The sequence below is a fragment of the Rattus norvegicus genome, chromosome 2 (assembly GCF_021556685.1).
Source record: "Rattus norvegicus strain SHRSP/BbbUtx chromosome 2, alternate assembly SHRSP_T2T, whole genome shotgun sequence".
NCBI lineage: Eukaryota > Metazoa > Chordata > Mammalia > Rodentia > Muridae > Rattus > Rattus norvegicus.
In genome coordinates this window covers 121042669-121062250 of record NC_141535.1, presented here as the reverse complement: position 1 = coordinate 121062250, position 19582 = coordinate 121042669, and the positions used below count along the sequence as shown (strand labels likewise).

General features: G+C 38.6%; 1 protein-coding gene across 26 annotated transcripts in view; it reads right to left on the bottom strand.

Annotated features, from left to right (window-relative positions):
• Positions 1 to 19582, bottom strand: part of Bltp1 (bridge-like lipid transfer protein family member 1) — a 217155-nt gene that overhangs the window by 114853 nt on the left and 82720 nt on the right. For all 26 annotated transcript variants that reach the window (XM_087619106.1, XM_087619112.1, XM_087619136.1 and 23 more), the window contains 8 exon segments: positions 19283 to 19402; positions 18554 to 18834; positions 17582 to 17832; positions 14778 to 15036; positions 12522 to 13359; positions 11012 to 11082; positions 10272 to 10445; positions 771 to 891 (listed from right to left, as the gene is read on the bottom strand). In XM_087619106.1, coding sequence (XP_087475232.1) covers positions 771 to 891; positions 10272 to 10445; positions 11012 to 11082; positions 12522 to 13359; positions 14778 to 15036; positions 17582 to 17832; positions 18554 to 18834; positions 19283 to 19402 — 2115 coding nt within the window.

Here is a 19582-nt window from a genome sequence, read left to right as displayed (position 1 = left end):
CGACAGCAGGAGTAGAGGTGTCACACAGAAAATGGAGTTACAAGAAACAACATAATAAAGAGAAGCTAAAAATACATATATCTTTGCTTCTGAAAGCACTAAAATACTAATTGTAAAGAATGTTTATCACAAAGATGAAGAAATGCTCAGCATTTACGAGAATATAACGTTGTCCCTGAGTACCATACTTCTGCTCCCAGGATCCTCGTTGGGCTGCTCACAATTCATAGCTCTAGCTCCAGAGGATCTAATACCACCTCTGCTTTTGAAAGGCACCTGTAATCATGTGCACAACTACACACACACACATACACAGACACACACAGACACACACACAGACACACACACACACAGACACACACACAGACACACACAGATACACACACACAGACACACACAGATACACACACACAGACACACACACAGACACACACACACACACACACACACACACACCAAAGAAATTTGAAATAAATAAAAAGTTTTCATCATTTAAGGACAAGACTAGTTAGAAAAGGCTGAGCTAAGCTAATTTTTAAACAAAAGAACAAAAATAAAGCTATGTTTTTTTAACTGATACTATTTAATCCACAGTCACTAACTGTGCTATTATGAAACCAATGACATGTAAAAGCTTTTGGAATCCATCAAATGGATTCCAAACTTAGTGATAAAATTTTGATACACTTAGGTTTTTCAAGTTTAGATATTCCGTCCGACTCATGGGGAAGACTCAACTTGCTATACCCACGGAATCAAAGGCTTCTTACGTTTTCTGAGAAGGTAGTCTTGCTATTTTGGACAGCTTCTCTAAGGACTTTAGTGTGAAGATCATCTACAATTGCAGCTGGGTGCCGGGTGCTCGCACAGTGAACCATAGCTTCAATATATCTGGTGAAAGAAAAAGAAAAATAAAGCATTAAAATTTCACTTACTATTACGATTAATTTTACTAAACAATCGGTGAAACTTACCACTGCTTGAATAGTTACAGTTCTTCAATACTGAAATGCAAAATCCTAAATTACATCTTTAGAAATTCTACAGGAAAAACAATTACTGAAATTTTAGTCCTACCATCACTCCCAACACCTCAGATTAGGCAGGAACATCTGCATCCAACACAAATAATGTTCAATAATTTCCACAGACTTCCACCTTACATTTATATCCAAAATTTTGGGTTTTTTTTTTTTACTAATTTTTACCCAATACATAAAAACTTTAAGGGTACTATGTAGATAATATGAATGCTATTTATTTAAGGTAAAAACTCTAAAAACTTCTATACACATCTGACTGTAACTCAGGACCAGCTGATCAACACTCCTCTATCTCCACTCTCTGTCTGTCCCCTAGACTTTGTTCTGCCTTTAAAATTCTGAGACAAAAAATGTGTGAGATTCCATGGTGATATCACGGACAATTTGTCTGTGTCTGTCTTTATTTGACTTAACCTACTGACCTCCATTTCCACCTGTATTGTCATAAATAACAGGATTTAATTGTTTTATGGCTAAACATTATTCCAATGTGTAAATGTACACAATTTTGTCATTTGGTAGACAGAAGTCACTTTCATTTCTTAGTTACTGTAAAAAATGCTGGTGTATATGGGAGAAAGATGTTTCTTCAACGTAATTTAATTTTCTTTGCATAAAAACCTACTAAGAGGGCGGACGAATCACAGTAGCTGTGTCTTTTGCTTTGGGAAGAACCTCAGTGTAGGGCTGTACTAACTTACATTCCCATAACAATGTATAACACTCCCTTTTTCTTTTAATAATGGTCATTCTCACTGTAGTTTTAAATGGCATTTCCCAAGTCAGTAGTAATTTTTCATACCTATTGACATTTGTATGTCAGTGCTGAGAAATGTCTACTTAGATCTCCTGTCTATTTTTAATTAGTTCTTTATTTGCTAATAGATTGTTGGAGATTCTAGCTATCACCCCTTTGTCAAATGTTTGCTTTAGAAATATTTTCTCGGCTGCCGCTGCAGAGAGCCCCTGGGCAGCACCCCACGAGCGAACCTGAGCCTTGGGACCACAGGTAAGACCAAATTTTCTGCTGCAAGAAAGCTGCCTGGTGAGCTTGGGACACACGGAAGCAGAATTTCTCTAGGACCGGGCACGTTCTGTGTTTACCGGAAGTCCCACACCCGAGGATCCCGGCCCGCAGCAGCTCTCTGCTCCCAGACCCGGTGAGAGAGAGACCCAACCGCCTGGTCAGGTGGGCACTCCTGAGGCTGCAGAGCGGAAGAGACCACCAACACTGCTCACCCCTGCCCACATCCCTGGCCCAAGAGGAAACTGTATAAGGCCTCTGGGCTCCCGTGGGGGAGGGCCCAGGAGCGGCAGGACACCTGCCTGAGACACCGCCGGAACCTGAAAGAAACAGACCTGATAAACAGTTCTCTGGACCCAAATCCCGTGGGAGGGAGAGCTAAACCTTCAGAGAGGCAGACAAGCCTGGGAAACCAGAAGAGACTGCTCCCTGCACACACATCTCGGACGCCAGAGGAAAAAGCCAAAGACCATCTGGAACCCTGGTGCACTGAAGCTCCCGGAAGGGGCGGCACAGGTCTTCCTGGTTGCTGCAGCTGCAGAGAGCCCCTGGGCAGCACCCCACGAGCGAACTTGACCCTCGGGACCACAGGTAAGACCAAATTTTCTGCTGCAAGAAAGCTGCCTGGTGAACTCAAGACACAGGCCCACAGGAACAGCTGAAGACCTGTAGAGAGGAAAAACTACACGCCCGAAAGCAGAACACTCTGTCCCCATAACTGACTGAAAGAGAGGAAAACAGGTCTACAGCACTCCTGACACACTGGCTTATAGGGCAGTCTAGCCACTGTCAGAAATAGCAGAACAAAGTAACACTAGAGATAATCTGATGGCGAGAGGCAAGCGCAGGAACCCAAGCAACAGAAACCAAGACTACATGCCATCATCAGAGCCCAATTCTCCCACCAAAACAAACATGGAATATCCAAACACACCAGAAAAGCAAGATCTAGTTTCAAAATCATATTTGATCATGATGCTGGAGGACTTCAAGAAAGACATGAACACACTTAGGGAAACACAGGAAAACATTAATAAACAAGTAGAAGCCTACAGAGAGGAATCGCAAAAATCCCTGAAAGAATTCCAGGAAAACACAATCAAACAGTTGAAGGAATTAAAAATGGAAATAGAAGCAATCAAGAAAGAACACATGGAAACAACCCTGGATATAGAAAACCAAAAGAAGAGACAAGGAGCTGTAGATACAAGCTTCACCAACAGAATACAAGAGATGGAAGAGAGAATCTCAGGAGCAGAAGATTCCATAGAAATCATTGACTCAACTGTCAAAGATAATGTAAAGCGGAAAAAGCTACTGGTCCAAAACATACAGGAAATCCAGGACTCAATGAGAAGATCAAACCTAAGGATAATAGGTATAGAAGAGAGTGAAGACTCCCAGCTCAAAGGACCAGTAAATATCTTCAACAAAATCATAGAAGAAAACTTCCCTAACCTAAAAAAAGAGATACCCATAGACATACAAGAAGCCTACAGAACTCCAAATAGATTGGACCAGAAAAGAAACACCTCCCGTCACATAATAGTCAAAACACCAAACGCACAAAATAAAGAAAGAATATTAAAAGCAGTAAGGGAAAAAGGTCAAGTAACATATAAAGGGAGACCTATCAGAATCACACCAGACTTCTCGCCAGAAACTATGAAGGCCAGGAGATCCTGGACTGATGTCATACAGACCCTAAGAGAACACAAATGCCAGCCCAAACCTGTATCCAGCAAAACTCTCAATTAACATTGATGGAGAAACCAAGATATTCCGTGACAAAACCAAATTTACACAATATCTTTCTACAAATCCAGCACTACAAAGGATAATAAAGGGTAAAGCCCAACATAAGGAGGCAAGCTATACCCTAGAAGAAGCAAGAAACTAATCGTCTTGGCAACAAAACAAAGAGAATGAAAGCACACAAACATAACCTCACATCCAAATATGAATATAAAGGGAAACAATAATCACTATTCCTTAATATCTCTCAATATCAATGGCCTCAACTCCCCAATAAAAAGACATAGATTAACAAACTGGATACGCAACGAGGACCCTGCATTCTGCTGCCTACAGAAAACACACCTCAGAGACAAAGACAGACACTACCTCAGAGTGAAAGGCTGGAAAACAACTTTCCAAGCAAATGGTCAGAAGAAGCAAGCTGGAGTAGCCATTCTAATATCAAATAAAATCAATTTCCAACTAAAAGTCATCAAAAAAGATAAGGAAGGACACTTCATATTCATCAAAGGAAAAATCCACCAAGATGAACTCTCAATCCTAAATATCTATGCCCCAAATACAAGGGCACCTACATACGTAAAAGAAACCTTACTAAAGCTCAAAACACACATTGCACCTCACACAATAATAGTGGGAGATTTCAACGCCCCACTCTCATCAATGGACAGATCATGGAAACAGAAATTAAACAGTGATGTCGACAGACTAAGAGAAGTCATGAGCCAAAAGGACTTAACGGATATTTATAGAACATTCTATCCTAAAGCAAAAGGATATACCTTCTTCTCAGCTCCTCATGGTACTTTCTCCAAAATTGACCATATAATTGGTCAAAAAACGGGCCTCAACAGGTACAGAAAGATAGAAATAATCCAATGCGTGCTATCGGACCACCACGGCCTAAAACTGGTCTTCAATAACAATAAGGGAAGAATGCCCACATATACGTGGAAATTGAACAATGCTCTACTCAATGATAACCTGGTCAAGGAAGAAATAAAGAAAGAAATTAAAAACTTTTTAGAATTTAATGAAAATGAAGATACAACATACTCAAACTTATGGGACACAATGAAAGCTGTGCTAAGAGGAAAACTCATAGCGCTGAGTGCCTGCAGAAAGAAACAGGAAAGAGCATATGTCAGCAGCTTGACAGCACACCTAAAAGCTCTAGAACAAAAAGAAGCAAATACACCCAGGAGGAGTAGAAGGCAGGAAATAATCAAACTCAGAGCTGAAATCAACCAAGTAGAAACAAAAAGGACCATAAAAAGAATCAACAGAACCAAAAGTTGGTTCTTTGAGAAAATCAACAAGATAGATAAACCCTTAGCCAGACTAACGAGAGGACACAGAGAGTGCGTCCAAATTAACAAAATCAGAAATGAAAAGGGAGACATAACTACAGATTCAGAGGAAATTCAAAAAATCATCAGATCTTACTATAAAAACCTATATTCAACAAAACTTGAAAATCTTCAGGAAATGGACAATTTCCTAGACAGATACCAGGTATCGAAGTTAAATCAGGAACAGATAAACCAGTTAAACAACCCCATAACTCCTAAGGAAATAGAAGCAGTCATTAAAGGTCTCCCAACCAAAAAGAGCCCAGGTCCAGATGGGTTTAGTGCAGAATTCTATCAAACCTTCATAGAAGACCTCATACCAATATTATCCAAACTATTCCACAAAATTGAAACAGATGGAGCCCTACCGAATTCCTTCTACGAAGCCACAATTACTCTTATACCTAAACCACACAAAGACACAACAAAGAAAGAGAACTTCAGACCAATTTCCCTTATGAATATCGACGCAAAAATACTCAATAAAATTCTGGCAAACCGAATTCAAGAGCACATCAAAACAATCATCCACCATGATCAAGTAGGCTTCATCCCAGGCATGCAGGGATGGTTTAATATACAGAAAACCATCTATGTGATCCATTATATAAACAAACTGAAAGAACAGAACCACATGATCATTTCATTAGATGCTGAGAAAGCATTTGACAAAATTCAACACCCCTTCATGATAAAAGTCCTGGAAAGAATAGGAATTCAAGGCCCATACCTAAACATAGTAAAAGCCATATACAGCAAACCAGTTGCTAACATTAAACTAAATGGAGAGAAACTTGAAGCAATCCCACTAAAATCAGGGACTAGACAAGGCTGCCCACTCTCTCCCTACTTATTCAATATAGTTCTTGACGTTCTAGCCAGAGCAATCAGACAACAAAAGGAGATCAAGGGGATACAGATCGGAAAAGAAGAGGTCAAAATATCACTATTTGCAGACGACATGATAGTATATTTAAGTGATCCCAAAAGTTCCACCAGAGAACTACTAAAGCTGATAAACAACTTCAGCAAAGTGGCTGGGTATAAAATTAACTCAAATAAATCAGTTGCCTTCCTCTATACAAAAGAGAAACAAGCCGAGAAAGAAATTAGGGAAACGACACCCTTCATAATAGACCCAAATAATATAAAGTACCTCGGTGTGACTTTAACCAAGCAAGTAAAAGATCTGTACAATAAGAACTTCAAGACACTGAGGAAAGAAATTGAAGAAGACCTCAGAAGATGGAAAGATCTCCCATGCTCATGGATTGGCAGGATTAATATAGTAAAAATGGCCATTTTACCAAAAGCAATCTACAGATTCAATGCAATCCCCATCAAAATACCAATCCAATTCTTCAAAGAGTTAGACAGAACAATTTGCAAATTCATCTGGAATAACAAAAAACCCAGGATAGCTAAAGCTATCCTCAACAATAAAAGGACTTCAGGGGGAATCACTATCCCTGAACTCAAGCAGTATTACAGAGCAATAGTGATAAAAACTGCATGGTATTGGTACAGAGACAGACAGATAGACCAATGGAATAGAATTGAAGACCCAGAAATGAACCCACACACCTATGGTCACTTGATTTTTGACAAAGGAGCCAAAACCATCCAATGGAAAAAAGATAGCATTTTCAGCAAATGGTGCTGGTTCAACTGGAGGGCAACATGTAGAAGAATGCAGATCGATCCATGCTTATCACCCTGTACAAAGCTTAAGTCCAAGTGGATCAAGGACCTCCACATCAAACCAGACACACTCAAACTAATAGAACAAAAACTAGGGAAGCATCTGGAACACATGGGCACTGGAAAAAATTTCCTGAACAAAACACCAATGGCTTATGCTCTAAGATCAAGAATCGACAAATGGGATCTCATAAAACTGCAAAGCTGCTGTAAGGCAAAGGACACTGTGGTTAGGACAAAACAGCAACCAACAGATTGGGAAAAGATCTTTACCAATCCTACAACAGATAGAGGCCTTATATCCAAAATATACAAAGAACTCAAGAAGTTAGACCGCAGGGAAACAAATAACCCTATTAAAAAATGGGGTTCAGAGCTAAACAAAGAATTCACAGCTGAGGAATGCCGAATGGCTGAGAAACACCTAAAGAAATGTTCAACATCTTTAGTCATAAGGGAAATGCAAATCAAAACAACCCTGAGATTTCACCTCACACCAGTGCGATTGGCTAAGATCAAAAACTCAGGTGACAGCAGATGCTGGCGAGGATGTGGAGAAAGAGGAACACTCCTCCATTGTTGGTGGGATTGCAGACTGGTAAAACCATTCTGGAAATCAGTCTGGAGGTTCCTCAGAAAATTGGACATTGAACTGCCTGAGGATCCAGCTATACCTCTCTTGGGGATATACCCAAAAGATGCCTCAACATATAAAAGAGACACGTGCTGCACTATGTTCATCGCAGCCTTATTTATAATAGCCAGAAAATGGAAAGAACCCAGATGCCCTTCAACAGAGGAATGGATACAGAAAATGTGGTACATCTACACAATGGAATATTACTCAGCTATCAAAAACAACGAGTTTATGAAATTCGTAGGCAAATGGTTGGAACTGGAAAATATCATCCTGAGTGAGCTAACCCAATCACAGAAAGACATACATGGTATGCACTCATTGATAAGTGGCTATTAGCCCAAATGCTTGAATTACCCTAGATCCCTAGAACAAACGAAACTCAAGACGGATGATCAAAATGTGAATGCTTCACTCCTTCTTTAAATGAGGAAAAAGAATACCCTTGGCAGGGAAGGGAGAGGCAAAGATTAAAACAGAGACTTAAGGAACACCCATTCAGAGCCTTCCCCACATGTGGCCCATACATATACAGCCACCCAATTAGACAAGATGGATGAAGCAAAGAAGTGCAGACCGACAGGAGCCGGATGTAGATCGCTCCTGAGAGACACAGCCAGAATACAGCAAATACAGAGGCGAATGCCAGCAGCAAACCACTGAACTGAGAATAGGTCCTCTATTGAAGGAATCAGAGAATGAACTGGAAGAGCTTGAAGGGGCTCGAGACCCCAAAAGTACAACAATGTCAAGCAACCAGAGCTTCCAGGGACTAAGCCACTATCTAAAGACTATACATGGACTGACCCTGGACTCTGACCCCATAGGTAGCAATGAATATCCTAGTAACAGCACCAGTGGAAGGGGAAGCCCTGGGTCCTGCTAAGACTGAACCCCCAGTGAACTAGTCTATGGGGGGAGGGCGGCAATGGGGGGAGGGTTGGGAGGGGAACACCCATAAGGAAGGGGAGGGGGGAGGGGGATGTTTGCCCGGAAACCGGTAAAGGGAATAACACTCGAAATGTATATAAGAAATACTCAAGTTAATAAAAAAAAAAATAACTAGATATCCCAGGAAGTTTTTAAAGAAAACTTTCAAACTGTACTATGATATAAAAGTATAGTCCCTAAGAAAGGGTCGTATATAATGATTCAGACTCCATTAAGCTAATTACAGATTCCCACGTGCAGCTTTCATAGTGAGTTGATTGTAATTCTTATTTATTAAAATCTAGATGTCTTGTGCTAAACCCACTGAACTGGCAATTAACCTAATGCTTAATGGTCAGGTTTGAGCATGAATTCAGCACTTCTGTGAACAGGAAGTTCAATGTGAACTGAGAAAGAAAAAAAAAATGTCCTGGGCCCTTTTATTTGAAGGGCAGAGAGCCACACAAGAAGTTCACCGAACTTCATGTACTTCATGTTAGTATTCTGTACAGACAACAACAACCACAACAAATTTTCATGTATTTATTCTCCAGGCTAAATGAGTTCCTTCTTCTGGACATTTCCCAGCGTGGCTCAATAGTTGGGGACATAAAACACAACAATATTCTATTTTATGTTCTACTTCATGATTTTAATTGATGGCTAGATAATTAAAACAAACCATGGAACGATTACGTATCGAAGGACAAAAAAAAAAAAAAAAGAAATATTTTCTCCTGCCCTGTGAACAATGTCTTGTGTTTGCTAAAACTTTAATTTGTTGTAACCCCACTTATCTATTTTAGTTATTTTTCGCTAAGGTTTTGTATGCTCCACCCATCCCCAAAATGAAGAAATCATGTACATTTTAATGTCCTGAAGTTCTCCAATATGCTGTTTGTATGTGTGTGTGTGTGTGGGGGGGGGGTGGATAATTTAACATTGCAGGTATTCTACTTGAGTTGTTAATACATTCTGAATTGACATTTTTGTTTTCTGGCTTTGTAACTACCCAGGATGGCATGGAGTTCATGATTCTCCTTGAGCGTCCCAAGTCCTAGGAACACAGACACGTGCCACTCCATCTGCCCCTCCCCCACATTTATTTATATTTGTTCATTTATTTTTTTCTCTCATATATTGCAGCCCAGCTGCAGATCCCTCTCCCTCTTCTCTTCCCCATCCCTCTCCTCTACCACCTCCCCTACCCCCTAATCCGTTTCTCCTCCATTTCCCTTCAGAAAAAGATAGGGCTCTCAGGGATATCAACCAAACACAGCATAAACCAGTAATTATTTTTGATTCTCCTAAAGATAATTTCCTATAATTTTCATTAGTATTACTCCTTCCAAGAATCTTGGAATTTATCAGAAAACATTATGTACCATTCCAGCCAAAGAAGTGTTTTCATGAGAACTGGTCCTCACTGAGTCTTTCCCTTCTTCCTTATCTATGTGACTCACACTCCATTCTGTTTCGTTTTGGCTTCTACCTAGGTCAGTTTTATTTCCTTTGGTAGAAATTATATATATATATATATGTATGTATTATTTTCCCTTTAGCTCTTCAATTAACAAGTATGAATATGAAGTATTACTTCCCACATGTTTGATCATTTTATGCTTATCAGTCAGATGTAAAAGACAAAGTATATTATAGTTATTATAACAGAATACATTTAGCTTGAAAAAGTATCAGATGATTAACTAAAACACAACCACTTTAAAATCTATAAACTCATAATAAACTCTGTATAACATTTACGTATGTCATGTAAATGTGTCACTGCACAAAGCAGCAGTCATATTTTCAGACCATGGTAATACCTGTCTAAGGCTTCAGCCACCAGTGGAGTCAGAACAACATCAACAGTGCCTTTTACTTCAACAATGGCTGTTGTCTTGGTCTGAGCAACAGGCTGATCTAGGGCCCACTCTTCTGTTAATGTTTCATCATCTGTGTTATCAACAATTTTCTTGTCCAGTGGAGTATATGGTGTGCTGTAGAGGTAATCATAAAAGCATATGTTTAAAAGAATATAAACAAGAATAGAAGTTGAAGCTTCGTTAACATAAGTGACCATTTAAATTGTATTTATTTCAGTGAAAAAAATCACAGAGACTAATATTTCAAGTCCAAACGCTTTTAAAAACTAAGCTGAATGAGGTACAAAATGCATATTAGTCAAAGATGGCAATTAAATCACATGACAACAAATATTTTTTGATATATTTATTTACTAGATAGGCTTTCCTAGAATATGCATACAGGTTTATCTACTCCTGCACAAAAAACTATTTGGGTTAATTTATTTTTAAAATAAGGCCTAAACTCTAGTACAAAATGTTTATTACACAGAATAAATTCTACTAATCTCATATTCAAGAAGGACTATGATTCTGAACTTTAAAAATGCAATTTTGGCATCTTTTGTTCTAGCTATTTAGAAGATTGATGCAGAAAGACTCTTTTAGTCCCAGAATTGAAGGGTAAGTTAGGCAATATAATATGATCATATGCCTAAAAAAAGAAAAGAAAAGAAAGAAAAGAGAAATAAAAGTCTTACTTTGAAGTTGATCCTGAAAGTTGCATCCCTCTATCAAGCAAAGAATTAGCAGTAAGTCCTTGTTTGATGACCTAAAATAGAATAAAATGTTGCTTATAGTCTAAAATTTTAATTATTTCTTATTGTTATAAGCAATATTTGTGAATATCCAAAGTAACCTTGCTATTATGATCTTGATAAGTTCAATATAAATAGTTAAAAGAAGATATTCAATGGGTAGCTTCATGTTTTCCTCAAGTAAGTGACAAGAATTATAAAGGTTGAAAAGACATGACTCAAACAGGAATTTCAAATGTCCTTTCTCTGTGAGTTCTTTCTCACATTGAGTTAGTTCTTTCTGAAAGTCTTATAGTGCAGTCACAAGACATGGAAACATCAGCCACACACATGAAAGCCTAGATGACCACAGCCTCTGCCTCTAACACAGTGGCCCCAGGTCTGACTCTCATCCTCAATGATTTCTCACGCTTCCATTTTCAGTTAAAATGCTATGACCTGTGCTGGGGACTATGGCTCAGAAAGTGAGGTGCTGCTGCCTAAACATGACAACCTGAGCTGGTGTCCCCATTACCAGAAGGAAGACCAGAAGGAAGCATGTGCTATGATCTCAATGAAGAGTGTAGTGGAGACAGGCAAATCCTAGGAGTTCAACAGACAACTAGTCTATCCTAAAAGAGCAATCTCCACGTTCTGTGAAACTTCCTGACCCCAAATTAAGAAGAAAAGTAATATAACACCCCCCCAAATATGAATTAAACACCCGCACACACAAAGATTCCTAAACACTGTTCATTATTTTAGAGATAAGAATTTTCATACTGGCTATTTTATATTTATACTGGTTAAAATATATACTAAATATATTTGAAATGTATTTGGTTTTCTAAAGCCATTTATACAACCCACATTCATGCTAGATGATAATTCAAGTATCAATAGGACCAGAAGCAGTTAGCGACTAAGAAAAAGAAAATTATTTTTTCAAAATAATGCCAAATCTTAGTTAAACTTTTTTAAATTTTAATTATGTGTTTATCAGTGTGTGTAAACACAGGTAGGTGCCTGTGGAGGCCAAAAGAGACATGAATTCTTCGGATCTTGAATTACAGGTGATTGTGAGTCAACCATGGGTCCTGAAAACAGAACTCCAGTCTTCTAAAAGAACATCATGTGCTCTTAACCACCAGGCCATCTCTCTCTAGCCTCCAAAATCTTATTTGTAAGACACAGGAAATATGAACTCACAAAGGAGATTTGATCCTATTCTTAGGAACACTGGCAATATAGATCAGGCTACATAGTAATTTATTACATTAACACTGAAACCTTATGCCATCCTTGATATATTTAAATTTATAATATTTAGTAATAACCCTGTAATCTAATTGTATATGGAGTCACATACAACAGAAAGTTCAGAAGATAGATGAAGTGGCTCAGTAACTCTAAAAACAACTTAAAAATGGCTTTACTATATAAGTATGTTGATGGAAAATGATTTGATTTGTACCTTGAATGTTGGAACACAAAGCTGTTCAAATGATGAGGAACTTTCTTCACTGGTTGGTGTATCTAGGTCAAGGGGGCGATGCAATGAGGACTTGGAGGTTCTTTTGTTGGTAGGATGTTTAACTGACCAGTTGACTACCTGAAACTGAGTAAGGTAGGTCTGATAGCAGCTCATCACAGGCTGCTGAGACGTGACCTGCTCAGTGTCTCCTGTTTTCTCCCCTTCCACAATATACAGATGTTCTATGACTTCATCTTCACCACCCAGTGCAGAAACAAAGGAAGCCTGGGAAGGGTGAGTTTTGAATGGGAGAGTTCGGGGATCAGTAATGCCTTCTCCATGGACAGTAAGGGGCCCTTCTACACTGTGATATATGGAACCCCTACTGTAGTCGATCTGTTGCATTTGCTTTTTCTTCTTTTTTCTACCAGGATACGTTCCAGGGCCTTCATCACTGCTAATGGGCTCAAATTCTTCAGCTGCAGAGAAGTAGGCTTCACTATCAGCCATTGACATGCTGGAATCCATTGACCGATACTGATGGAATGAATTAGAGTCAGCTGATGGTGTGTAAGGGAATGAACCAAAACTTCTCCTCTGTTTTGGTGAGTCTAGTACGTTCTCATCACTCCGAGAGACATCACTACTGAACTGGACCCCAACTGTAACAGGCTGTTTGTCTCCATAAAAAGCGGCAGTGAGACTCTTAGTACTACCCAGGCGAGTGGAGCACACAGAGGCTTGCCGCTTCAGAGGAGATCTGAGAGGAGACTGTCCTACTGACTTATCTTGGGTGTTAGGAGACACAGGACTGGTTCCCGAGATTTCTGCAGGAATACTAAAAGAGAAGAAAACTATTTTCAGAACATCACATAATCTAAACATGAAGTACTTATAAAGTCAATTAAGTAATTTTGATCTTTTTACAAATAAAAGACTATCTAGAATTTTACAATATTAATTCAAAATAGTGAAACACTACAGCATGAGTTCATATCCCTCATAAAGCTACCAAAAAAACCAAACCAAAACAAAACAAAACAAAAAAAACCCAAACAAAAACATCGTAATCATTACAAACATCTGAAGAAATCCAGGATTATTTGCATATTTAAGGTTCTTTTCTCTTTCCACGTCTTCTGACGTTCATCCACCAATAGCGACTCAGGGTGTTTTACTGAGGAAAGGTAACCCCTCCTTCCCACTCCATCAGAGCTGCTCTCCTCTGCAGGTCACAATCCCTTTGGCGAGCCTCACCTCTAAAACATTTATATTACAACTCATAACAGTAGCACAATCAGTCATAAAGTAGCAATGAAAATAATTTTATGGTTGGGGGTCACCACAAGATGACATCCCTATTAAAGGGTCGAAGCTTTAAGGAAGGTTGGGAACCACTGCTCTAGAGAACTGTAACTAAAACAAACATTTTAACAACACTTAATTGAAGGTCTCCATGAAGCCTCCAAACAACAATATCATGGTTCCTAGGTTGAGGGACAAAGGCTTTGACTGTAGTTTTTACATTTAAAAGATTTGGCTATAGTGGTAATTAAACCAAATAACTATTAAGACTGGCTAGGGAAATTGCATAGAATAAATGGAAAAAGATTAGAACAGAATTCAGAAGACCATCACCTCTCAACAAATGTCAGGCTACAGGAAGTGGAAGAAAAAGAAGAAAAGCAGCGTGAAGGCAAAGTGAAGAGCCTGACACTAGACACAGAAGGCACAGCCAAGGAGGCGGAAGCAAAGTGTAAAGGGCACTGTGAGCAAGGGTGATTCAAAAGGGAGTGTCCAACTGTTATATGCTAGGAACAAAAAATATTAAATAAAGTAGGATGCATATAAATAGTAAAAAAATCACTAAATGGTAGGATGTGAACGATTTCCATTATAAATACATTTTTGAGGGGTTGGGGATTTAGCTCAATGGTAGAGCGATTGCTTAGGAAGCGCAAGGCCCTGGGTTCGGTCCCCAGCTCCGAAAAAAAGAACCAAAAATAAATAAATAAATAAATAAATAAATAAATAAATAAATAAATACATTTTTGCATTTTCTAATATCTGCAAAAAATAAATAAAATTAATACACTTATTAATTTTATTTGTAAAGACACTGATATATCACTATATGTTCAGGTTCAAGGGAAAAATAATCTAAAATGAGCAAGTAAAAGGAAAGGTCTTGTGCTACTATTTCAAGTGAGTATAATCCAGTTACAACCTGGGTTTTAAGTCTAACTGAATACTGACCTGGCTTGGCCATCATCTCTTTTGGTACCACATAAGAATTCCTTCTGAACCGCGGGGCCGTCGGCAACAGAGGAGGGGCTTTCCTTCTCACCGGCCAGCAACGGCTGCGCCGCACTGGAGCTGCTGTTCTCCTCTGAGGAAGAGGATGAACTGTGAGACCGTAAGGGCACCTGCAGACTAAGGTGCTGAGTCTTCCTCTCTCCTTCTATTCCCACTGACTTGTTTTCCCATTCTTTCCTCTTCATACCGTTCACATTTCCTGAGCAAATAAAATGTCAGTTAAGTGACTGTAAACATTTTTGAAGGAATATATGAAAAACATGGCAATTTAATATAGCTACATTTTAAAGTATTGTACTTTAAAAAAATACAAGTATCTAACTTCACATAGTAACATGTTTTTATACACTATAAATGTATAAAAATTCTGGGTCCACAGTCTACAATGTGTAAACGTTTGCTTTTTCTTTTTTAATCTTTCATTTAAAGAATTTGAGAACTAAGGTATGTCAGTGGTAGAGAATGTGATCAGGATGTGGAAACCATCAGTTCAATCCCCAGCCCGTGTGTGCATGTATGAACACTTAGACACACAATTCCTATTTAACAGAAAACTGTAATATAAGAGCATCACACATTGCACTTGGATTACTTGTTTTAAACACTTTCTGCATTTTCTGTACAAATTGAATAGGATTAGGGATTTCATCATCTTCTCTTCATTGATATACTTCCAGTGTCTAGAACGACCTTAAACACAAAGTGATAAAGAGATGAATAAATAATAAATTCACAGCTAAAATGGATGGGCCTTTGTCAGTTTCATTAGAGCCCTTTGATATGATATGAAAACGAAGGAGCAGGCACTAAGAAATAGTGCCCCTTTTAGCCCCCAAAGCATAAAATTTGATCAATTTCCCCTCTCCTGCAACCTTCTCTGAACTACTTAAAAAAGGGACCCCTGCTGCTAAGCAGAAAACACATTCTTTAATGAAAATGCAGTTTCAGGTGGAATTCAAGGAGGGTAAAGATTCAGGGATTTAACAAAGCAAAGCAGAACAATGAAAGTTAAAAAAAAAAAACAAAAAACAGGTTTGTTTGACTCACTTCCAGATGACAGGACTAAGTGAATCCTTAATTCTATCAGCACAACTGAGTTTACTTCATCCTAACACTACAGAGCTATACTCAGCTCCAGGAAGGCTCTACAGTAGGAAACTCACATACTGTGGGTGCTAACTGCAATCTCCCTACATATGAATCCAGGTAATTTAGTATCTACAACCTGCTCTCAAGAATCCCCAAGGAGATTAAATGCTGTGAAAATTGTAATTAGCCTTGCCCTCACTCTGTTCACATGTTGGAAATTGCTCTTCCCACTTTGTGCCATGCATAAACTCCCCCCGCAACACACACACACACACACACACACACACACACACACACACACACACACACACTCCTTGAGTCTGTGATAGTTAGGTTTCCTTCAATCTGCTGATCACAAACTCAAGAAGTTTCCATTATTAGCACTAACTGGGGAACACTAGAAAGAACATTAAAGTGCCTTTAGTAACCCATATCCACTTTGCTATATGACTTAGTACAACTTAATCTCAAAAATCCCTTCCCTGTAAAGCAAGGATAAATAAGAGTCAGTAACTCTAGAGGCACAGGAATTGTGATTTAAAGGCTAAGTGGCTACAGGGCAAGATCATGTTCCAAAAACACAAACAAACAACAGCGATAATTGCTCTCATGAGAGCTTGAGGAAGAAATGAAAAACAAACAAACACACACACACACACACACACACACAAAACAGAGCTAACACTTTAAAATAAAGACTACCCATAAGATTATAAGAAGACAGCTATGTGCTAATATCTATTTTATTTTTTAAATCCCAAGAAATTTTAGTTACTTGTAAGTTTTATGTGATAGTAACATTTCTGAAATAAAATTTCCTTAAATGACACGTACATATTTTATATTCCCATTATACAAGGATTAAGCACTGTAGCCTCCCTGTCTCCTACAATAAAATTCTTAAGACTACTACTACCTTTTATTTTAAAAATCTACCAAAAGAAAAAAAAAGTAAGTTAGTATTTTTTTGAGAAACCTAAAAGGAAAATGCTAAATATTGATATCTTTGTATTTCATATGTATGGAAGGTACAAGTTTAAGCAGTAAACATTAAACTTAACTGTAGAAATACATAACTAAGAATCCCAAGGGGAAAGGTATTTCTGAAGTCTTTGGAGAAAAGGCAACACTTAAATCTCAATCTAAGACACTCAAAAAGTGACAGTTGCACTGCTATTTCAAACCAGTGTGCGACGCCATCTAGGACACACTCGGGGACGGCCACATCTCTCTTCATGACATGTGCGATTCTATTAGCAGGAAAACTGTCTTGGAAAATGAGTTGGTGACGTGGGGCATTATGCCATGTTGCTAGTGACAGGCTATTCTATAAAGGTAAATGGAGTGAGCTACAGGATCAGTCCCTGAGGGCACGCTTAGGCTAAGCTTTGCAGGGAAGCTGCTCCTATCCAGAGCAGTCTGAAGAGTACGCCTGCTGTGAGCCTGCGTCATGCCCTCCAAAGAAACACATTTATCTGACTTTAAGTTACCTGCAAAATGCATACACATTATTTTAGCCCCTATCTGCAACACTACTAAAAAAAAAAAAAACAAAAACAAAAAAAAACAATTATACTAAAGAAAGTAACAGGGCTCTCAGAATGGCCCAGGGACAGGAGCAAGAGGTCAGCACCACACACAAGCCATTTGATTACCGTCTACAGTTTTGGGGACTTCTTTCGTAACAATCCACTCTCCAGGTTGCAGCAAAGACTGTCCGTAATACATGTCAGACTCCGCACTTGTGCTTGAAAATGCAGAGCTACTGGAAGGGGTCAGCTCTTCAAGTTTGAAAAAATCTAGGCCAGTTACTGTGCCACCAAAGAATCTGCAGCCACCAAGACAGCCACACTTGTTTCTACACCTCTTATTCTTCAAGGTATCATCTGGCCACAAAAACCACAACCTAAATAAAACACAAAATAAAACAAAAACAGCATAGAATAAAACTCTTTAGGAAAACCGGTAGATAGATAATCAATTATAATTCAATTGTGTATATATATCTATATCTAAGTACATATAGATATATATTAAAGTACACCCAAAAAACATTTAATATTGCAGTATATCTTTTAATCAATTACCATTCAAAACAAAAACACAGCTGTGCCAACAGCAAGAAAGATGGAGATAAGAATGGTAATGGCTGACAGCTGTCTTAACGGTACAGTCGTCCCTTAAAGGCTAAAGAAACCAGGAGCAGCTGCTGCTCATCCCTCAAATTTGAAGGCCTGCCAAAAGAGGTTCCTGCTGGACACAGTGACAGGACAGCTTCCTGGAGCAGCGGAGTGAGAGCAGGGAGCTTAGAGCGAATAATAGTGTATTATAAAATGTTGTCTGGAAACCGTAATTTGAAATGTTACCATTGTAAAATGCATAGCATAGATGTTAAAAACATTTAAAAAGGTTATTTCCAAAGGTACATCGTCACTACAGAACCTCAAATGATGGATTTACTTACAAGTATCAGGTTTCTTTACATTAACCAGGGTACAGAGAGGAACAGTCATTAAATCTTTATTTAAAATCTTCTTAATCTATCCCAACCGTATAATTTCCTGTAAAATTATCCAGCAATTTTCAATGGACACTGATACCACTACTCTGAAAAGGTTTTCACCCACCTTTTAGTTCTCGCATCGTGAGTTTCCAAGAAATGTCTTTGTGCTTCGTGTTTAGAATGGTGATCGGCAGCTAAGGCAACATCCACTGTGATAAGACCTAAATTGGCTGACCCAGCTTCCAGCCAGTAGGCTCTCCGCAGCACTGCTGGCTGAAGGCCAGTCCTGCAGGTACTTAACTGCTCGATGTACTGTCTCACTTCAAAGTCCTGGACTGCAGCACTTACTCCTTCCCCAACTGACTGATTGTGAAGGTTACAGTTTGCAACTCGAACTGCACCCATCTAAAGTGGAGTTGAAAAGGAAGCAAAGCTGTGATTCAGTATTTTTAAGTATCTTAGCAGAAACTACAGACACACAGACACACACACAGACACACACACAGACACACACACAGACACACACACACACACACACACACACACACACACACACACACACACACACCAACTAAGTAAATCAGTGACTTCTAAAGAGCAGATGCAAGTAAGGAGCCCACAAAGGAACAAGAGAAGGCAGAGGATTGAAACCACAGGAACATGGCAGGTTTGATTTAACAAATAAACACCCATAGAGCAGAAAGAAACCCATAGAGCCTCTTCTTCAAGAAAAGAGGCATGAGTATAAGGTAGGAATAGTCAATGAGATCACACAGTACAAAGGTTTCAGAATATAAAGAGTTACTTTAGTAAAAAGAAAATAAATTACCCTGGCTAAGAAACAAATGGTTACCTTTATATTTGTAGCACAACCATGTTCCACAATATAAATATCAGCTCCATCTACTGCTAAACGAGTCATGGTGTATTTTAAATCATCTGATGTTGGACAAGGCCCGGGAATACAACTCAACTAAAAATAAAAAAAAAGATAGTATAACTATTAATTCATTATTTTGGCATGTAGTTTAATCTCATTATTTAAGTAAAATTCTTAAGATATAATCATTTTTTATTCAATTGAATTTCACTTCTTTATAATAACTGAAATAATCAGAAATAACAATACACTAGAAACCTAGCCTTATGTAAT